The sequence below is a fragment of the Sinohyriopsis cumingii genome, chromosome 16, assembly GCF_028554795.1.
Source record: "Sinohyriopsis cumingii isolate HCF-2022 chromosome 16, ASM2855479v2, whole genome shotgun sequence".
NCBI lineage: Eukaryota > Metazoa > Mollusca > Bivalvia > Unionida > Unionidae > Sinohyriopsis > Sinohyriopsis cumingii.
Genome location: NC_142976.1, coordinates 72,448,091 through 72,469,989, shown reverse-complemented (window position 1 = coordinate 72,469,989; position 21,899 = coordinate 72,448,091). Strand labels below are relative to the sequence as shown.

The 21,899-nt window shown below is 36.3% G+C and overlaps 1 protein-coding gene across 7 annotated transcripts in view; it reads left to right on the top strand.

Annotated features, from left to right (window-relative positions):
- The window catches only part of LOC149780767 (tumor necrosis factor ligand superfamily member 6-like), a 59,994-nt gene extending 38,826 nt beyond the window's left edge, over positions 1–21,168 (top strand). For 4 of the 7 annotated variants that reach the window (XM_089937841.1, XM_089937838.1, XM_089937840.1 and 1 more), the window contains 4 exons: positions 14,602–14,685; positions 16,956–16,998; positions 17,633–17,680; positions 18,639–21,168. In XM_089937841.1, the coding sequence (XP_089793967.1) occupies positions 14,674–14,685; positions 16,956–16,998; positions 17,633–17,680; positions 18,639–19,063 (528 nt within the window). In that variant the 5' untranslated portion in view covers positions 14,602–14,673 and the 3' untranslated portion in view covers positions 19,064–21,168. Of the gene's footprint in view, positions 1–13,524; positions 14,139–14,601; positions 14,686–16,045; positions 16,684–16,955; positions 16,999–17,632; positions 17,681–18,638 lie in introns of those variants that run through there. The other 3 variants (XM_089937842.1, XM_089937843.1, XM_089937837.1) reach the window with 3 other exon arrangements.
- The last annotated feature ends 731 nt before the right edge of the window (positions 21,169–21,899 follow it).

Below are 21,899 nucleotides of genomic sequence, written 5' to 3'. Positions count from 1 at the left end.
CTGTAACTTAAAGCTATTAAAAAGTAGTATTATCCAACACAAACTACAATTGTATATATGCAAATATGTGTGATTTAGAATTTTAACGTAGCTTTAACAATTTTTCAGTCATATCGCTACGATGTCTGCAGTGTGATAGGTTATAGTGATATCTGGCACTGGGACATCATGCCGCAGACATGTAGCATCATGTCCAACCCAGTCACATTATCCTGACACCAGGCCGACCAGTCCTAACACTAACCTCTTAACGCTGTGCGTACATACATACATACATACATACATACATATGAATATGGCACAATTAATGGTGGCAGAGAACTCTACACATGAGCCTATTTATGAAATTGGTTTTGAATATGAGGAGTGTCACATCTACTGGAGCTTCAATAAGAAAGAGACATGACACGTACAGTATCATGCATTATTCATTTATTAGACATGACACGTACAGTATCATGCATTATTTATTTATTAGACACGACCCATACAGTATCATGCATTATTTATTTATTAGACATGACACGTACAGTATCATGCATTATTTATTTATTAGACATGATACGTACAGTATCATGCATTATTTATTTATTAGACATGACACGTACAGTATCATGCATTATTTATTTATTAGACACGACCCATAGAGCATCATACATTATTCATTTCTCATAGGTCCTACATGAACTTAGGATGCGATAGAAATTTAATTTCCCATAACAGTCAGATCAAAACTATGACATCTACAGAAGTAGCTATATTTGGTTACACATTTCAGGAGTATTTTTTGTCCTTTCTTTCTTTCTGTTATTTTACGAGAGAGAGAGAGAGAGAGAGAGAGAGAGGGAGGGTGGGGGAGAAAGAGAAATATACCTTAAAACGTAAACTTTCAATGGCACACACACACACACACACACACATGCATGTGATCCCATTTCATCGCATTGGCCAGGGCCAGATCGAGGGGAGTGTCCAGGGTTTCCTGACACCCCACCCCCCCAAGTCTAAAATAATTGCAAAAACACAAACGTACAGTCACTGGTCTATTGAAATTGAACTTCGCTTTATTCTTGCACACGTTTATTGTGTATTATGCACAATGTGAGTAAATAGACACATATACTTTTGTTTTGGTGCCCTTTAGAGGAAAGTCAGGACCTTTTTGAAATTGGTGGTGATGGTGGTGTTGGTGGGGAAACACCACAAACACCTGACCTGATCCGGCCCTGTCGGCATGTGTAATGCATAGTCTTTATATTACCATAAAAATTAATATGCAGTTCTTTGTAGATTAAAAACAAGCGTAATATCAACATTTTTCGATATTTCAACTTAAAAGAAAACGAAAGGAATGTAACATTCTTTTTAATTTTTGCGCTAGTGCTCTTTAATAGTCCACAATGTGATCGTTCTTTCTTTCTTTCTTTCTTTCTTTCTTTCTTTGCCATGCATCAGTTATCACTACAGCCTTAAATTAGCTACAGTACAAAACGACTCACCAAGATGCCTGGAAATTTTCAAGGAAATTCTTAGGCAGTACGGACAGCGTATGGAAATAACCATGAACCCATCCCTACTCATGTTCTATACTCCCTTTACACTGGAATGACCCTAATTACCTTCCTCCCAACACAGACTCTGCCAAAATTAAATCGGGACGAGGCAGTAGTAGTAATATTAGTAGCAGCAGCAGTAGCATTAGTGGTACTATGGTAGGAGTAGTGGTGGTGCTTATAATGGCAGCAGTAACTTGTTTGTGTGCATGTGCATTTTGCTCACACGAATTACTTTCGAATAACATGTGATATAGCAAGATTCTGAAATCGCTTTTAAAATATCTCCAGTTTTTTGTTGTTTTGTTTCTGTCTTCTGGTTAGTCATTACAACAAAATAAGGTATATCGGGACCGTTTTTGATACTACTACTACTACTACTACTACTACTACTACTAATAATAATAATAAAGACTTTATTTAGAGAAGGTAACTCAATTAGTTACAGAACTAATTTACCTTGAGGCCTTCTATCTGTTATGTACAATATATACGGTATATACAACATGATGTGAACAGTTTGACTTGACACTAAATAATTAAGAAATTTTAAACAATTTGAATAATTAAAGTCCAGCCCAAACGAAAAATACTGGGCACAACAATAATACCACTGATTCTACTCAGATTTTACAGCACGAATTAATGATTTCTTGATAAACAAGATTCCATAGACCTCTTCTTGACCTCAGGTCACGATTAGCAGTTTCTAAAACAATCTATTATCTAATGGAAAATTTCATTCTGGAAGGTTCCAAATATTCACAAGATAACAACTAGTTATAATTAGAAGGTCTGTTACTAAAATTATAATATAAAAAAGTGGTAAACAACAAGTAGACCTGGCATTACAGAGATAAACATGTTGCTTACAAAACCAAAATCAATGATTCAGGTCAGGTAGAAAATGAACTTGATTTTGGACACGGTTATGTCCAAAATACAATTATCCATAGCATATACAAAAAACTATTAAACAATACATATTAAATATACATGACATGTTAATAGTGCATACAAGTGGAAAGGATGCATACATGCTGTGTTTTTATCTGATGAAACCGTTTTGAAAAACAAATTCCAAAGAACTCTTCACGTGAAGATATTTGTGAAATAGGCTAAGAGTCTGGGGAGTGTTCCAACTGCCAGTAGCTTCATAGGAAGCGAGTGATGGCAGTAGACTATCATACATTATTCATTTATCATGTGTCCTGCATGAACTTATGAAAGTAACAGAAACTTTATAAGAAGTTTACATTTTCTGCAATAGCTGTCTGTGAAGAACTAGAAACTGCTAAGAAACCAACTACTTATTTTGGCAGAGCGGCAGTGGTTCACTTTGGATTTCCTTTCAAACTAGACTTCTATTTATGTTTTCCTACTTCTAATTAATTCTTTTCAGCTAAAATAATGGATATGATAAGTTTTGCACACAAATATGAGCGAGAATTTTGCAAGCTGTTTGAGGGATAAAAAATGTGTAATTTTGGGGGTAAAACATTGAAGCCACCAACACCCTTTCGAAAATTAAATGGACAGCCCTTTAGTTTAATGCAATAAGGAGAAAAATCTCTGAACCCAGTTAAAACTGCAAATTACTATTATTTTTCTTGTATTTTACTTTTATTTTAATGTTAGTCTAGTAAACCACAATTGATTCTTTCAAAGTATGCTTCATTGACACCACTCAAATTTATTTCATTTCTTTAAAACTTTACAAGAATTGCGATCTGTTCAAAATATTTTCTCGTATGCTTTTATGTCAATAAGCTGGCGGTATATATGATTTACTTTGTCCGTCTGTGTGTGTGGGTCCTTCTGTCTTCCGTGTCCATGCTGAAACTTCTATTACAGCTTCTCTTATTTACATTAAACTTTCAGTATGGGTGAACGTAATTTTAGTATGTTTTTACCATATACAAACAGATAGAGGGCTCATCCATTTTATTAGTTTATACTACGAGAGAGAGAGAGAGAGAGAGAGATATGATAACGTTAACTTTCAATTGGTACAACTTTGAGATGACCCCACGATTACATTACGCAAGATATTACTTACTGTATCCACTGTTCTAAAGCAGCTCATGAAGACTGCTTTAATTTAAGGAGGATACTTAAACAGACGTTTAACCGTCTTTAAACGCGATTTTCGGTCTTTTTAGATCGAACACGAAGAAAATTTCAATATTTTCCGACATTTCGAACCTAGCATTAAAAACGAAAGCAAAGTAAAAATTAAGAAAATAGTGTGTCCTATATGTTCGCGGTATATACGATTTGCTTCGTCCATCTGTGTCTATGGATCCATCTGTCTTACTTGTTCATGCTAAAACTCTTATATATACAGCTTCGCTCATTAACATTAAACTTGCACTGTGTGTGTGTGTGTGTGTGTGTGTGTGTGTGTGTGTGTGATATAAATAAACACAGAGGGAGGGATCATCCTTTTTTCTTATATTTTACGAGAGAGAGAGAGAGAGAGAGAGAGAGAGAGAGAGAATGTTATGACCTAAACTTAGAATCGATAACACATTGAGATGACTCCCATGATCCAGTTCCACTCCCACGCCTTTTTTGCCCTAGATTACTATTTTAATTTGTCACGTGATCACATTAGCTTAGTCCAGCTCTATTTTTAGACGAGAAAAGCCCTAATACGTCGAAGTGAGAGTCTTTAAATCAGGTTTTCAACCTTAATAGATTGAATTAAGGCTTAATTTCTAAATATTCCGACATTTCGAATCAAACTGAGAAAATGAAAGCAAAGTATAAAGAAAAATGTTTTAAATGGATGCAGTAGAGCCCCTTTAAGTAATAAAAATAAAATATTTTGAATGATGTGTCTTCTACCACTATCAAGATTCTGATAGGAAAATTAAGGTCACTGTCATCTCAAGGTTACTTGCGAAACATTGGCTTAGAATACGAGGAGTGTCCCAACTGCTGGGACTTCATAAAGAGTGAGCATCACACATACAGTATCATACATTATTCATGAACTTATGAAGCGATAGAATTTTAGTTTCCGTAAGAATCAGATCAAAAACATATTTTGATATCTAAATATTTTAATTGCACTATGGGTAAAATTGAGACGAGTATGTGTGTACTATAAATAAACAGATAGATACGTAAATAGAGTGCTCGTCCTTTCTGTTCGTTAGTTTACGAGAGAGAGAAGGGGGGGGGGGAGGGAGAGAGAATAAAGGTATTACAAACTTTCAATCGGTAACACTTTGAGATCCCCCCTCCCCCAGGTCATGACATTTCGTCCCATCGGCGACACCAGTGCATAGTCGACAGCGGTACATATTCTTTTATATCAAACAGAGAATATGAAAAGAAAGTAAATTTTGGCAAATTTTTGCATTAGTGCTGGTTTAGTACGCTAGAACTGTTTTCTTCTTTCTTTTTCAGACATATAATTTATCAGTACATTCATAAATTAACTTTAATACTCAACGACTTACCCTGATATCTGGAAACTTTAAGGCAACACTGACGTAGTACGCATAGCGTATCCGTCCCAACTCGCGGTCTGTACTCCCTTTACAATCGAATGACCCAATGACCTCCTCCGTCAGGGCCCCGAGTGGCCGAGTGGTCTAAAGCGCTCACCGTTCCGGATCACTGCCATCTCACCTCTGTCTGCGTGGGTTCGAGTCCAATGCTCGGCTTGCGTGGGTACGTGGGAAAGCCTGCCAGTAGCTTCTTGTGGGTCAGTGGTTCTTCCCTGGGTTTTCCAGGTTTCTTCCTCCACCAGTTATACTGGTCGCCATGTATAGCCTATCTTGCGCTGAAAAATGGCGTTAAACCCTAGAACAACAACAACAACCTCCTCCCTCCCATTACACACTCTACCAAAATTAATTGGAGACGTATAGCTTATCCGTCCCAACTCACGTTCTTTACTCCTTTACAATCGAATGAACCAATTACCTCTTCCCTCCCATTACACACTAAACCAAAATTAATTGGGGGCGTAGTACGTATAGCGTATCCGTCCCAACTCGCGTTCTGTACTCCATTTACAATCGAATAACCCAGTTACCTCCTCCCTCCCATTAAACACTCTACCAAAATTAATTGGGGGCGAGACAGTAATAGTAATAGTGGTAACAACAGCAACCGCATTAGTAGTACTACAGTAGGACATAGAACACAATTAATTTTACTATATATTCTCTACATTTGTTTCTCAGTACTGAACTTTCCATTGTGTGAAAAGCAATACAAATCATACGTTGATCTAAAATACCTTCAAAGATGACTTCACTGTGAAGTTCTTGTCATATGTTCACCGGCATTTTTTTTGAGAGGCTGGACTCTAAACAAACCAACATGCAATGGAACACAGATTCACTTCCGAATCATCACCAAGGCCTTTTTATTCACTGTGCACTGTCACCGAAATACACACAGACAACATCATAAGCTCATGTCCCCAAGAATAAACAATTGCCTTTAAATTCCTACCAAAAGATATCATAAAAATGATCAGACACTTGTTTTCATTTATCACTAAAACATCTGTGAAAAACATAAAAGTGTTATAATATCAACTTTGTAGATAATTTGTATGAAACTGGTCGCATAATTTTCATACATTATATTTTTAAATACAAAGTTATTTCAAAATGTTTTCAACCGAACAGAGTGGCTCCTCTATCGAAGCAAAATATTGGCTAGCATATAAAAAAAAAGAAAGAACTTTACACAGTTCAGAAGGATGTAGGAACCGTACAATCAGCTGGGTGGGTGGGTGCACTGGAGTTTTCTTAAATATACTCGATAACAATTTCTGAGTCAATGATATCGAATAACAACTTTGAGGTTATTTTTGTTTTCAGAATAATTATGTTAAACAGAAAGTTTACCAACAAACAATGAAATAATAATAATTACAACGACAATAATAATTACAACTACAATAATAATAATAATAATAATAATAATAATAAAAATAATAATAATTGCAATTGTAATGGAAGTAGTGGTTAAAAAAATAAAGGTTCGTATGAATTTGTGTTAGGATCATTTACACTGGACAACAAATTTTTACAAAAGTCATGTTACTGAAATAAAATTAGTCAATTCTTATCAATTTTTATGTGCTGAACATGAATATGACAGTCAAATTGCAAAATTGGCTCTAGTTCTTTTGTAATCTGCAAGAAATTAATGTTTACATAACGAAATGCATTCCAATAGTAAAAGGTCAACTGTAATAGCCTACCTATAAAAAATCAAGTCATTGACTACATCTTAGATTTCTTCGCCTGTCTCTTGTACAGCTGTTCGGGAGCATCTCTGAGGAGTGTCCAGCAGTAGTCAGCCAGCATTGTAGTGGACCATTTTCCCTGGTATCTTTGTTCCATTGTTGCGATATCTTGATGAAAACGTTCGCCGTGTTCATCACTAACAATACCACAGTTGCTAGGAAAGAAATCCAAATGGGAATGAAGGAAGAAAATCTTTAGAGACATATTGCAGCCAAGTTTCTTACACTTCATCAACATGTCTTCTACTAGTTCCTTATAGTTTTCTGCCCTAACATTTCCGAGGAAGTTTGTAGAAACTAGGCGAAAAGCATTCCATGCTTGTTTCGCGTCACCTTCCAGCAAGTTGTTGAACCGGTCATCTTTGAAAAGCTCTCGAATCTGAGGACCCACAAAAACTCCCTCTTTAATCTTTGCTTCGCTGAGTCGAGGGAATTTTTCATGCAGGTATCGGAATGCTGGCAAAGTCCGGTCAATGGCTTTCACGAAGTTCTTCATCAAACCTAGTTTGATGTGAAGGGGTGGTAGCAAGATTTTCTGAGCCTCAACCAGAGCTGGGTGTTGGATATTCTTCTCTCCAATGGCTACATTCTGCCTGTGAGTCCATTCCTTCCTCATGTAGTGCATTTCCCTTGCTCGGCTATCCCACTCGCATAAGAAACACATGTATTTTGTATATCCTTGCTGCAGTCCCATTAAAAGGGCAACTACCTTCAAATCACCACAGAGGTGCCAGCTGTACTTGTTATACTCAATGGAATTCAGTAGCTGCCTTAAGTTATCGTATGTCTCTTTCATGTGGACAGCATACGCTACTGGAATAGATGGAAGAATGTTTCCATTGTGCAAAAGCACAGCCTTGAGACTCAGTTTCGAAGAGTCCACAAATAGTCTCCATTCTTGTGGGTCATGAGTGATTTTTAAAGCATTCATGAGGCCCTCAATATCGGAACAGAATATCAGATTACTTTCCTTTCTGAAGAAAGGCTCCAATTGCTGGTGGCGCTTTCGATATGCAGTAATTGTGACATCTTCTTCTAGAAGATTCCATTGTTGGAGTCTTGATCCTAGCAATTCTGCCTTGTTCTTTGATAAGTCCAAATCACGAATCAGGTCATTTAGTTCTTCCTGTGTTATTCTGTGTGGGGTTGATGATGCACCACAGTGAAAATCTGGATCACTGCATGCTGATGGACCAGGAGAAGAACAGGTCGACTCACCTTTGTCTTCGTCAGATGAATCAAGAGAATATTCTGCTGGAGGTTCTGGAATAGGAAGTCCCTCACCATGTGGAACTGGTCTCAATGCAGATGGAATGTTTGGGTAGACTATTCTCGACTTCTTTCGCTTCGTTATTCCGCCGGAAAGAGGAGGAACCAAGCAGAAGTAACAGTCATTTAGGTGGTTGCTTGGCTCTCTCCACACCATTGGGACTGCAAACGGCATTGATGACCTTTTGCAATTCAACCACTGTGAAAGCTGTGTCGTACATGTAGCACAGCATATATGCGGAGCCCAAGGCTTGTCTTGGTCACCAACCTTGCATCCGAAGTAAAGATGATATGCCTTCTTCACTTGAGAATTGATACTTTTCTTCTGGTTGGCAAATGTCACTTCCCCACAAATATAGCAAAAATTGTCCGCGGTATTAACACACTTTCGAGGCATAACTGTTCTTTATTGTACGTAAATGGATAAAATAATAAGTTTTATGTAACAGTAGCTTGAACTGTCTCGCACAACGTCTAAAATATTTTAAATGCTGAACCTATCTGATTGGGCTTTATATAGTACACTGCTTACGTCAGCTTCAGCAGCCGCCTGGCATTAGTATAATAGGCCTACACATGTATAGTACACTGCTGACGTCAACTTACTTCAGCAGCCGCATGGCATTAGTATTGCATTGCATCAGAAAATGATGCAATCAACTGTGGATGATGTGAGCATGATGGTATTATGCAATGTTACATCATTATTCCGGATGTTGCTGCAGTCCTACTGGAGAAATTTACACAGTGAAACATAGAAAATGAGGTATATGAATATCTTCAAAACGAGAGCCAATACAAATTTTTCACGGTTATATTCGTGTTCGGCACACCAAAATACTACAGATTAGGGCCTTTTCAAGTCAGTAATGATTTCACTGTTGACCAGTGTTATTAGTGATTTCAAAGTTTAATCATTTTGCCAGAAATATGATGTAGTAGTTCCTAATCAAAGGTAAAAACCACGAGTTGGGAGTTTTCGAAGTTTATAGTTGCAGAAAAAGTCCAGAAGAGAATTGTCCTGAGTGACAAATATCTTCATGTAATTTGGACAGCGCACCAAACAGCTTCTCAGGCTAAAGTAACGGGGATTCCAGTTTGGATTCCATACACTGCCACCCACACGGATATCTAATACCACTCCTGGAGTTCGGAATTACCGATGGAAAAGATATGGACTATGCACCCAGAAACAGTAATGTTATCTAGAAAACACAAAACTGAGGAGAGAATCCTTAATATTATTTTTTAAAAGTGGGCACTATGTTAAATATTTTCCAGACTATAACGTCAATATAGATCGGAATATCACTCGGCCTTTTCGTCCAAGTCAGAAACAAATGTTCCGATTGCTTTGTCAATAGGTTTTTCAGTAACACTAACTTGACCATGATTCAATTAAATGTCAACTTGACCATGAATTGAACATGAACTGGACCATAACTTTAAATGTGAACTTGACCATAAATTGAATGCAAACTTAACCATTAATTTAATGTAATTTGACCATAAATTAACATGTGAACATGACCATGAATTGAATGTGAACTTGACCATAATTGAATGTGAACTTGACCATAATTGAATTTGAACTTGACTTTAATTGCTCTTGTTATTACTAACATTCGTTAAAACATTTTGTACACCAATAATTTTATATCACGTGATTCGCTACTACCAGCCTTCAAAGTTTTTCGTTGATTCTTAGATACATGTCAGTTATCATCAATCTCCGTATGATGACTACAGTATAAACGACTGACCCAGTGCCTGAACATTTCCAAAGGCAATTCTTATAGTGTTCGTTCAACACGTTCAAATAAGCAAATAAATATGTCTCCATCCCCACCCTCTTTATGTTCCCTTTTGCTAGACCGATAAATCAGCCCTTCACCCGTGATGATATTGACTTTCGGGAGAGGGCATGATATCCCTTATTCATTAGAAGCTGGAATTATCTGCTTGCAAATTTGGCTTCACACATCGGTGTACATTTTATACACTTACCGGTATTCCTCGTGGTTGTGCAGCTTCCCTCGGCTGAAGGGTTCTTTTGGTGACATGTACATTATATTTCCGGAGCAAATTATGTGTTTGGTGACTTGTAAATCCACCTGGAATAGCACAACCATCTGTCCTGTGACCATTTTGAAGTTCGCGCTTGATGTGGCGTTACAAATTATTGGTATATGTTTAAAGTGTACGCAGGTTTGTTCCAGAAAGATTTGCATGCAGCAAAACTGAACATTTTAATGAACAGGTCACATCAAACCCACACATAGTCCATCAGTATCAATACAGATTGGGGTGGGGTTGATTTATCTGACTACCCCCTTTGCACCCGAATGACTTTACGTTAATATATGAATTCAATTCCCCCTCTCTACAATAAACAAGGTAGGGTGAGGAGGGGAGGGGGAAGAAGTTATTGTTTGCCATATATATGCAAAACTAGTTTCAAACAAACTTTTTTGATTTAGACATTTATTCCAAATTACCTATAACGTTAATCGCAAGTGCCAGTTATCATCTGACAAGGTCGAATGTAAATATCTTTGAAATCATAAATATAATTGAATCAATGAACAGATACAAACGATGACTTAATCGCATGCCAATGTTTAAGTTTAAACTTAAAACTGTTTAGTCATAATGGCATGCATATGGACAGGAACATGGTTTGATACATTTGTCGTTTTTGTTTTCGGTGTTCAGGGTTCGGTAAATGATATTCATGATGTTCTTTCTCTCGGTCATTTTTTAAAGCATAAATGTAGATCAAGTAATTAATATTTTAAACCGGATTTGCTGTGACAATACCACTCTCATTGAAGTTTCAATAACTGTGTTTAATTACACATGTCAAGGGGCCCCGTGTGGCCGAGTAGTCTAAAGCGCTCACATTACCGATCAGTGTCATCTTACCTCTGCCTGCTTGGGTCCGAGTCTCGGGTTTGGCCAATATGGGTATGTAAGAAAGCTTGCCAGTGGCTTGCCGTTGGTCGGTGGTTCTTACCGGTGATTTTCCGGTTTCGACTTCCACCAGTTCTGCTGACCGCCACGTGATAGCCTGTCGTGTGCTAAAAATGCCTACTTGTATAACGTTTACGGATTGAAATTCTCTGCCATATCCTACAATTCTGAGGTGGCTTTGTCATTTTAACGATGGCCGTGAATCCTGGGAAGATGTTCCAAGTTCTGGAAGACAATTGTCTGCGAATGGTGAGCGGGTGTTGCACCACAAATCGGTCTCATCGGAGCGTTTTAGGTTGAAATTCCATAATAATAACGCTGACCATCACAATGAAGAACAATCTGCGGGGAGAGGTACACGTGCTCCTGAAAATTTTCTAAAACTTTGCCAGAGTGGATATTTGTAAATAATGGCTAATTACTTAATGAAACACAGTCCTAAAACATTATGACGACAGATATTCATTGAAATCGATATTGTTGTTTTTATACCTCTGCGAGGCGAATGCTCATTACTAGTCACTTTTTCCTTTCCAAAGTACCATCATATCGCACACTCCCATCGCCATCGTATCATCGCTATCGTAACACTACATTGTCGCCGTCGTTACATCGCGCACGATGACATGATAGTACTTCGGTAGGCCCCAACCAGATTTCACGCTTCCAGCATAATTGGGCTCATTGTAATGAAACTTTGTGAAATTCACAATCACTAACTTAAGAAGCACTTACTTTGGAGACTTTGGGATGAATCCTTTAGACCGATTTATGTGCTATTGGACGTGGGATGAATCCTTTAGACCGGTTCACGTGATATTGAACTTGGGATGAATCCTTCAGACCGGTTTACGTGATATTGAACATGGGATGAATCCTTTAGACCGGCTTATGTGCTATTGAATGTGAGATGACTCCTTTAGACCGATTTATGCGTGCAATAAATTGAAACATGAATTTTTCCTGATATTGTTCATGCATGATATGAACTGTCTTAGACAGTTTTATGTATGCATTTAAACGCAATGACTTCACACAGTCTTTTCTTCAGCTTAGTTCTCACAGAAAGACAGCTCACAGAGAGCATCGAAGAATTAATGAGATTCTGAATCTATAATACAGTTTAGAACTGCAGCTTTACAGAAGTATTTATAAGCCAGGTCTTGAACCCAGGACCCTCGCTTACAGCGCTTGTTCAGTACCACCGAGCTATAGAGACCACGGTAGAATTGGATATTTGGATTATCACCACAGCCTGTACCTGATTACATTACAAGATTTGTTCAAATCCACTTATACATATTTATATCAATATAGTCAAGAATATCAGTGAATCTACTGCTTTTATATATATATAAAAAATATGAAAGTATGCAAGAATCGTAAAATGTTCATTAAGTAAGTATCACTATTGGTTGCTCAAGACTGGATCTTTTTACGGAAACCGTTACCGTAAAGAGGTTGCAATGGGAACGTTGAACGATGGGGTGCAGTTTAAGGCATACCAGAACGGGGAGTGACTGCTGTGAACGGGTAAAATTAATGAAAATGTTCGATAAAGAGTGAAAGTTATTTCGGTTACCACGGACATTAATATGTCAGCTGTTTTTAATACAATGGAGGCTGTTTTATGACAGTTGTTTTTAATACGATGGAGGATCTTTCATGACATTTGTTTTTAATACGATAGAGGATCTTTTCTGACAGTTGTTTTTAATACGATGGAGGATCTTTTATGACAGTTGTTTTTAATACAATGGAGGATCTTTATTTTATGACAGTTGTTTTTAATACGATGGAGGATCATTTATGACAGTTGCTTTTAATACAATGGAGGATCTTTTATGACAGTTGTGGGTGGAAATCACCAAACAGCTACTCGCCAAATATAAAAAGCGCTACCAGAGACGGTTTGTCCTCGGAGAGAGAGAGAGAGAGAGAGAGAGAGAGAGAGCAGTAACAACACAAGTTAAATGTTAGTACTTCCGATTAAGGTATATTAACTAGAAGCATTAAACGTTCTTAATGTATTTGAATGTAGTACTAATATTAGTACCCTTGTTCTATTAACGTAATACTAAAACGAGACGATATGACTGCTCCAGTTGCCTAAGTAGTTAGAGCGTCCGCAGCGGATGGGGGAGGTCGCGGGTTCGAGCTCAGGGTCATACCAATGACTTATAAAAATGGTACAAACAGCTTTCTCGCTTGGCGCTCAGCATTAAGAGTTTAGTATTCGGACTGGTCGGTCTGGTGTCAGGAACATGTCACAGGGTGGGGCATGATGCTACAAGTCTGCGGCATGATGCCCCATGGCTAGACATCACTATAAACTGCCAGACTGCAGACATCGTTGCGATATGACTGAATTTTTTTAAAGCTCCGTTAAAACCCAAATCACACACACACACACACATACACACACACACACGCACACTGTTACGTATATTTGATTTAATTTATATTTGATTTAATTTAATTGTTTGTAAGTTTTAAATTTCTTTTTATTTTTAATTTCATTACATGCCAATATCTTTATACTACTATTACTACTACTGCTAATACTACTACTACACTACTGTTGCTGCTGCTAGTCCAAAATTAAATGACGGATCCACAGCGCGATCGTCATTTCAAGACACTGCAAACATTCGTTAAGCTCTTTTATCACCTGTGAGATTTCCTCGTTTGGTATGAATATTCAATCGCTGCCAACTTCGCAAGCCACTGGTGGTAATACGCTACCCCTCCTTTATCACCCGTGGCAGGTAGTTCCACGAATATAAACAAACCTAATAAACTGGTTTCGTGCTTGGTATGCTCCATGCGTTGAAGTGTAACGCGGGGAGCTTAAGTAGTTGGGAACCAGACTACTATACCCTTCGCTAATACAGGCACTTTCACTGAGGTGTAGATGTTTTTTGTGACAATGTGTTTGTTGACCAGGTAGTTGTGTTTACACATTCTCAGGAAAAAGAGAATATCATTCGCACGTATCTTCGAATAATAAAGGAATATAGCGGATTATCACAGGTGGCTTGCGATTATGACTCAATGTAAACGTGAGTAAACATGTCATCTCAGTATTGACCCAGCATAACCTTTCATACTGTATATGACACAAAGTTTCACTTCCACACACAGACACGTATCGATCGAAAAAAACAAAAACAAACACCATAAACAAAAACAAAACAAAACTCGGCACGTTCATGGATATACCCCACCCCTAATGATCATGAGATTATTCACTCACACTGATAATGAATCTTTGTATCTTTTCATCCATGTATTTGTACGTGACCATTACTGTTAGGTCTCAACTTACTTGTCTGAAAATAGATAGTGCATGCATAATTTGCATCAAAACATTAATATTGCCTTGTTAATTGATTTTAAAAGGTAATATGGCATACGGGGAGCTTTATTTGACAAATGAACTTTGATCTGTCAATCAGTCTATAATACAGGTACATCTTTATAAATCATCAGGTCTGACACAGTTGTTTTTTTTTTTGTTTACAGGGCGATGAGTATGAAGAAAAACGGTCTGTTCTAAATATAGTGACTTTGTAGGGATGAATGCAAATTTTTTAAATGGGATTAGAGGTAGGTAGCATGTTAAGGGGGTTGGGGTTGGATTATACCAGTACTTTTATAATATTAAACACATGATTCCATAGGATTTCGGATTTATTTCTGAACATAAGCGCTTTGAAAGAATACACACACACGCACACACAGACACACATCAGCATGACAGATAGCACAATAGAGGAGTGATTCTGAATTCCGAGTTCGCATTATAACTTTCCCAATTAAGTTAAACACTAAATCTCTTAATTAAATATTGTAACCCTTTTACTGGAACATAACCTCCACCAAATAGCACTCGTTCACCCCTCCTTAATGCTATGACTTTACATGGATTCATGAAATAATGTCATCCGGTGTATCAGGGACGTCATGGGGGTGGGGGGATCCCCCCCGCCCGAATTTGCATGTGCTGTAAAATTGCTGTAGCCTATATAAGAAAATTAACAAACCCATCAAGTTTTGCCCCCACCCCCATCATGCTTTGCCCCTCCCCCCGAAAAAAGTTGAAATGACGTCCCTGCAGTGTAGTATTCGTCTTTTGCCTTTCAAGTTGTTTTTGTTTTTCGCTTCTTATTTAAACTTTTGATGATCAACATACCGTTTCGTTATTTTGAAGAACCGTAAATACGTACTTGGATCTTTTTCCTCATCTTGTGCGACTTCAAGGGTACAATAATACCTGTTATAGAAGACGCCCTCGTATGCTTTCATAAATGATTAATGTTAAGTTTTGTGTCCAATATCGAGGTTTTTGTATTAAATTATAATCACATTATTCGTCATATATCATTTCCCAGAATGATGGATACTACTAAGATTCAGTGTATAGCAAATTATTCATATTTTACTGTGAATTTTTTAAAAGGAACAGGCAGGAATGTAAAAATTTTTTTACAAAAAGGATTAAAAAATGTAAAGAATTTAGTCATGGAGACACACATAAAAACGGGTAAAATTAATAGACAGATAGGCAAATACAACGAATCCATCCATCTAGGTCATTATGTCAAATTAAGGAGATAATGGATAGGATTATTACATTAGACTATAAAATAATATGTAGTTGATTTATAGAAACGGACAGCTGTTGAACAAAGTTGATGTACAAGTAAGCAAAACTTGATACTGTATACTAACATAAACCCGTGTGATATATATATATATATATATATATATATATATATATATATATATATATATATATATATATATATATATATATATATAGTGAGAGAGAGAGAGGCCAATCTTCTTTCATTTCCGCTAGTACTGGACGTAATATTCATTGTTTTATCCAAGTCTTCCGCATTATAAAAAAAACTAGTTATTTGTGTATGGTCACTATAAATAAGTGAATGACAGCTGCGTGAGCAATTACAGACACAATTTGGAATCAAATGGAAATTAATTTCCGCTTGTTGGGTTTTTTTTGTGTGTCCTATTTTTACCGCAGTAGTACACTACCTGTAGTGCTCTTCCGGATATTCCTCAGTCTAATAATAAAAAAGTGTTTCATTTTCATAGATAGATTTGTAAATTCCACCTACATCACATAAATAGAGACGTTGATAGATATACGAGTAGTACTGTGCTAGTAGACGTCCATTCGATAATCGTGAAATCGTTGAATGAAGGAGAATATTGTTTCAAAAAATTCCGATAATACTCAGCTGAATATTAGCTCTGTGATATTAGTTGCAGTCACACACTAATATTTTGAAAATTTATACAAGCAAACTAGATTAAACACTTGATTGAAAACCAGACTGAAAAATGAATCCCCCAGATAACCAACGTCAAGAATTAGAAAGTGATGTTTTCGACGTAGAAAAAGGTGATGGAAAGAAATACGAAATGAAAAGGCGTAATTTTTGCCTATGTTCTATAATAAGACAGAGTGTTGTAACGTTAATTACGGTTGTACTTGTTATGATCATCGATAGAAAATTAATCCCACAATGGTCGCCTCCCTTGATTAATTCATCTGCAACGGAAACAGTTTCACATCAGGTGGGTATTCGTCTCCTACTGTAATTACGAATAGTGTGTGTGCGTGCGTGCGTGCGCGCGCGCGCGCGCGTGTGTGTGTGGTTAAATAGTAAGTAACTAGGTGACAAAAGAAGACGGGACTGAGAATCGATTTCAAATTAATTTGATAGCCTTTTGAATTGTTTTGAAAGTGATATTGGGGCGGGTTTTTTTTCCTTGAGACGTTATGAAATGCTTTCGTTTCTAGAAAAAATATAAAAGTGTTAATCATAATTTCTTTCTTCCTTTTTCAGATGTCTGAAACAAAATTTATGGCCTTAAAAGACATAAAGCAAGGTAAATATAGCTCCCATCATCATTATCATATTATCTCTCAGTAATTAATTGGCTCGCTCCAGAAATTAATGTTTCAATCTTGATGTAACATTTTGATTAATGCGCACGTGTAACAACTATCCATGTTAAGAAATCATTTTACATTTTTTTTTCGAAGATCACTGAATAATAATGTTGTTTCCCTCAATATCAATATTAGATTGTGCATCATTTTTTTAATCACCAAGCAATGAAATATATCCACAATAAAAGTTGGAAATCATCATAAAGTTAATAGTGACTTGCATTATATTCTCTATATTCCATGTGACTCTATCTGTCTTATCTATCTCACTATCTAGGTAGCTACCTACCTATCTATTACTTTTTCATTTAATATTGCAGTAAATATACACAGGTTATTTAGGAGAGAGAGAGAGTTTTCATATTACACGAGTTAAAAAAAACTCATTAGTAAAATTTATTAAAAGGTGTGTGTGTGTGTGTGTGTGTGTGTGTGTTTACTTGAAGTGTCCATATAACAAAATAGGATGAAACATGTATAATATATAAAAAAAATTCATATTGAACAGTGCTGTTGTCTAGGATAGGTAAATATGACCACACTGGTTATCCGTATTTTTTTCTTCTTCAGAAACCCGTGGAGCTGCGCATTTATTTTATAATCCAAGTAAAAAATGTAGTGAGTATTGATATGTATTAACTTTTCCACCTCTCCCCATCTTTGACATCATTATCATCATCTTTTTCTCTACTACTCCTGGTGCTACCGTTTCTCCACATCAATTTTCTTTCAACAAGTCGTCTGCTACTGCTTATACTCATGCTGCATCTACTACCAAACTTCATAATTTCCGTTGTTTTTCAAACCCGGTCACTTCCATTTGGGCACTATGGGATTGCGGACTACATTCAAGATTTGCTTACCCCTGAAACTGAAGATCTTTGACAACGTGCAAAAACTACACACCTCAAGATTTGGCAACGAAGTGCTGCAGAGGAGCATGGGCAAAAAGCATGTTACTTAGTTCAAATTATAATCAAGACAGCTATTTTGTTCAGCTCTTAACATACATACATACATGTCCGCTACGCTGCTGAGGATAGGGATCATATCCAAAATTGGATGCCAGACAGCATAGGCATTTATTTACTGGCGAGGGCACAGAGTGCATCTACAGCTACTGCTGGTGCCTTAGTCTAATATTTAATGTTGTGTGTGCATGCTCATTAATGCTCAATTTAGGAACGCCTCCTTGTCAGAAGGGTTATTTTGATGTATGGCTATCCCCTCTTTCTCTTTCTTTCTTTCTTTCTCTCTCTCTCTCTCTCTCTCTCTCTCTCTCTCTCATTGAATGCATAACACAAAAGTGCATGGCAAGAAATTTTCAAGTAATTCTGAATATCCATAGAAAATGTAATCAACCAGAATATATATATATATATATATATATATATATATATATATATATATATATATATATATATATATATATATATATATATATATATATATATATATATATATATATATCTGTGTGTGTGTGTGTGTGTGTGTGTGTGTTTTAATTCTGTTAACTGGTTTTAAATCTTTTGGATTTGGAAATCAACTGTCATTCAAACGATATTTTCTGTCTTAGGTGATGAATCTAATTGTGTGATGTGGGGTGCTCCGCCGACGTTGAACTCGTTCGTGTTAGAAGGGATCAATTTCCACAGCAGTAATGGTAGCTTACAAGTAAATGATTCGGGTATATATCAAGTTTATTCAAAACTTACATTAAAACACATCAGAACAAAGTCTACACAAAAGCAGTCATACCCACCGCAATATTCAACAATACAGAGAAATGGAAAACCAATATCAATTGAACACTTCAACTTCCCGCCTCCTGGCTTGCTGCTTCCCGATGAGGAGAGTACGTATCATGTGTTACACTTCGGAATATATCATCTGGATTCAGGCGACACGCTGTGGGTCACTATAGACAAAGACAGCATCAAATACCTATCAAACTGGGCCAGAGATAGTTTCTTTGGATTATATTTAATTGGTTCAAGATAAATATGTTCTGGATTCTACAGCCTATAGAGACATCGTTTCATTTGCCTGAATATATTATTCATAAGGCTGGAGATGACATGATTTTCATAACTTATTGGACAGGTACATCAGAAGAGAAATCAGTGCTAAGTAGTGTGTCCTTGGATATTTGTGGTGAGATTCTAACCCGTGTCCTTTCGAACAAGAACCCGAGACTCTGATCCTGAGCTATGACGCTTTTTGGATAGGTCTGAATCGTGCATGATCTGTTTTGTTATAAATAAAGTGCACAGGCCCACGTGTGAATTCCAGAAGGTTTTCATTACAATGACTTTAATACATTCATCTGGAATTATTTGCAAACTGTTCACAGAAAAGTGAGAAATTCGTATAAAATTAAGTGTATTTCAAGGGAAAATAAACCTTCCTGAGATTACTTACTAAAATATATTTTAATTTTAATGAAGACGTTGTATATACTGTAAGTAAAAAAGTATAACTAACAGTTTATATACTGATGTGATTCTCCACATGACAACATGGGAATTTGATAGAGAGGTCACCATTCACCCATGACGAATTTTCAACCCGGTGTCTATTTACAGCACTTGTTACTATCACATTCTAGGATCGTCTCCCTTGACTTTGCTTGCATGGGTAACGAATAAGTTCATTATCAAGTTCTATATATGTCATCAATGCACGTGACTTACTTTTTGTCAGGAAAGAGTTTGGAAGCTATAATTAAGACAACCAGGATTTCATAATAATGGAATTGCCAAAGGGAATGCTTTGTTCATATTCACTTTTATATGTTTTCATTCATATGACATATTACTTGACTTGTCTTCATCCATATTATCCACGATGGATGCACTGATGTCGTTTTCCTTTAAATTTTACATTTCAACTTGGAAAGTAAACAAGATTAACCAGACAACGAGGAAGGAAGTTCATCCTAATGTTTTGGCATGCGTACAAATCATCTTGTGACCATACAGGTGACTATGAATTATAACTAAATGTTGGAAATGGTTTAATATAATTTGATACATATTTTTAATCCCTTAAAATAACTGCTGCATGCAAAAGGTATATAAATATTTACCTACAGTCTGAGGAACCTATAAAATTTATAACTTTTTCCACGAATAATTTGATGTACCATTTTTTCTTCAGAGCACTATTCAAGAAAAAGCGTGGTACCAAAAGATTTTGGTGCTTTAATTTATCCGCATCATAAACCAATCACACTCAATCAGTTAGACAGTCAGGTACGGGATAAGCTAGATGGGTATTATGTTTAGAAAAAAAGGAGTATGGTTTTTACCTGTTAGGAAGCTTATTTTTTTTGTTCTTTCTTTTACATTTGGAATTTAATATCAGTCCATTTTCAGCTTTATTATCTCGAGCATATGAAATGTATTGATGAACCGACTGGTCACATTTAAGTTGATTTCATTGTTGTTATCTACAAGTTAACTGTATTAATGTACTCACTGCAATATAAATGACATCATCCATGATAGTCACTATTCTGGAGCATTTTATTTTCACGAGACAATGTTTATTCAAAGGTGATCATTCCAGTGTCTATGTCTGTATATACATGTGTGCACTTGATTAATCCATCATGAAAGTGAAGGTTAACGATAAATCATGTTCATTGTGTCTTGAATTAAGTTTATGATCATTGCATATATTTTTACATTAAGTTTGTGTACTATTATAAATAAGATTATTCAGCCTGTGATACTGTTTTTTTGTGAAGTGATGATTTGTTAGAACACGTTGATATATATATATATATATATATATATATATATATATATATATATATATATATATATATATATATATATATATATATATATATATATATATTTGTGTGTGTGTGTGTGTCTGTGTGTCTGTATGTATATATGTTTGTGTGTGTGCACATGTTAAATGGTTATTTAATAACTATTTCACAGTACATGTATTTATTGTAAGTAAAATTGAAATACAGTCATAAAATGAACATTTTCTCACTCAGGGATTTCCACTTTGTCATGTAGCATTATGATTATTATTTTGTAAATATTACATTTTCCTATTTATATGTAAATAAAAATGATGTTAAATAACTCATCAGCATATCTTGTATTTTTCCCAAGAATGATTGTTATAACAAATACTGCTCTCTCTCTCTCTCTCTCTCTCTCTCTCTCTCTCTCGTGACCACTTTGATGGCCTAAGTGGATAGAGCACCCGCCTCAGATGCTGGTGCTGGAGGACACGAGTTTGAACCCCGGCCGAGTCATACCATAGACTTAATAATTGGTACTAGCAGTTGCCTCGCTTGGCGCACAGCATTAGCAGGTTAGTGTTAGGACTGGTTGGTCTGGTGCCAGGATAATGTGACTGGATATGACATGATGCTACATGTCAGGGTCACGATGTCCCTGTGCTAGACTTCACTATAAACTGCCACCCTGCAGACATTGTAGCTATATGACTAACATTGTTAAAGCTGCGTTGAAAATCCAAAACAAATACTTTCTCTCTCTCTCTTTGGAATATTGAAATATCCGCTATATATATAGCAAAGATCGACCGACACTGTTAATTGCTAAAAATAGCATGCCTGTTTATAGTTCGCAGACTCAGCTGCAGAATAAAACAAATAAACCGGCTTTGTACTATAATATAATGGCGGTACACATTGAAGAGATTGCATCTATGCCTGAAAAGCGAAAAAATCGTGTTGTTACAAGACATTGTTGTTTTGGAATTTGTAACAGCGATAGTAGATATTCAGATCGTGAACATATGATGCATGTATTTTGCATTCCATTTCCAACCCCCAACCCCCCAA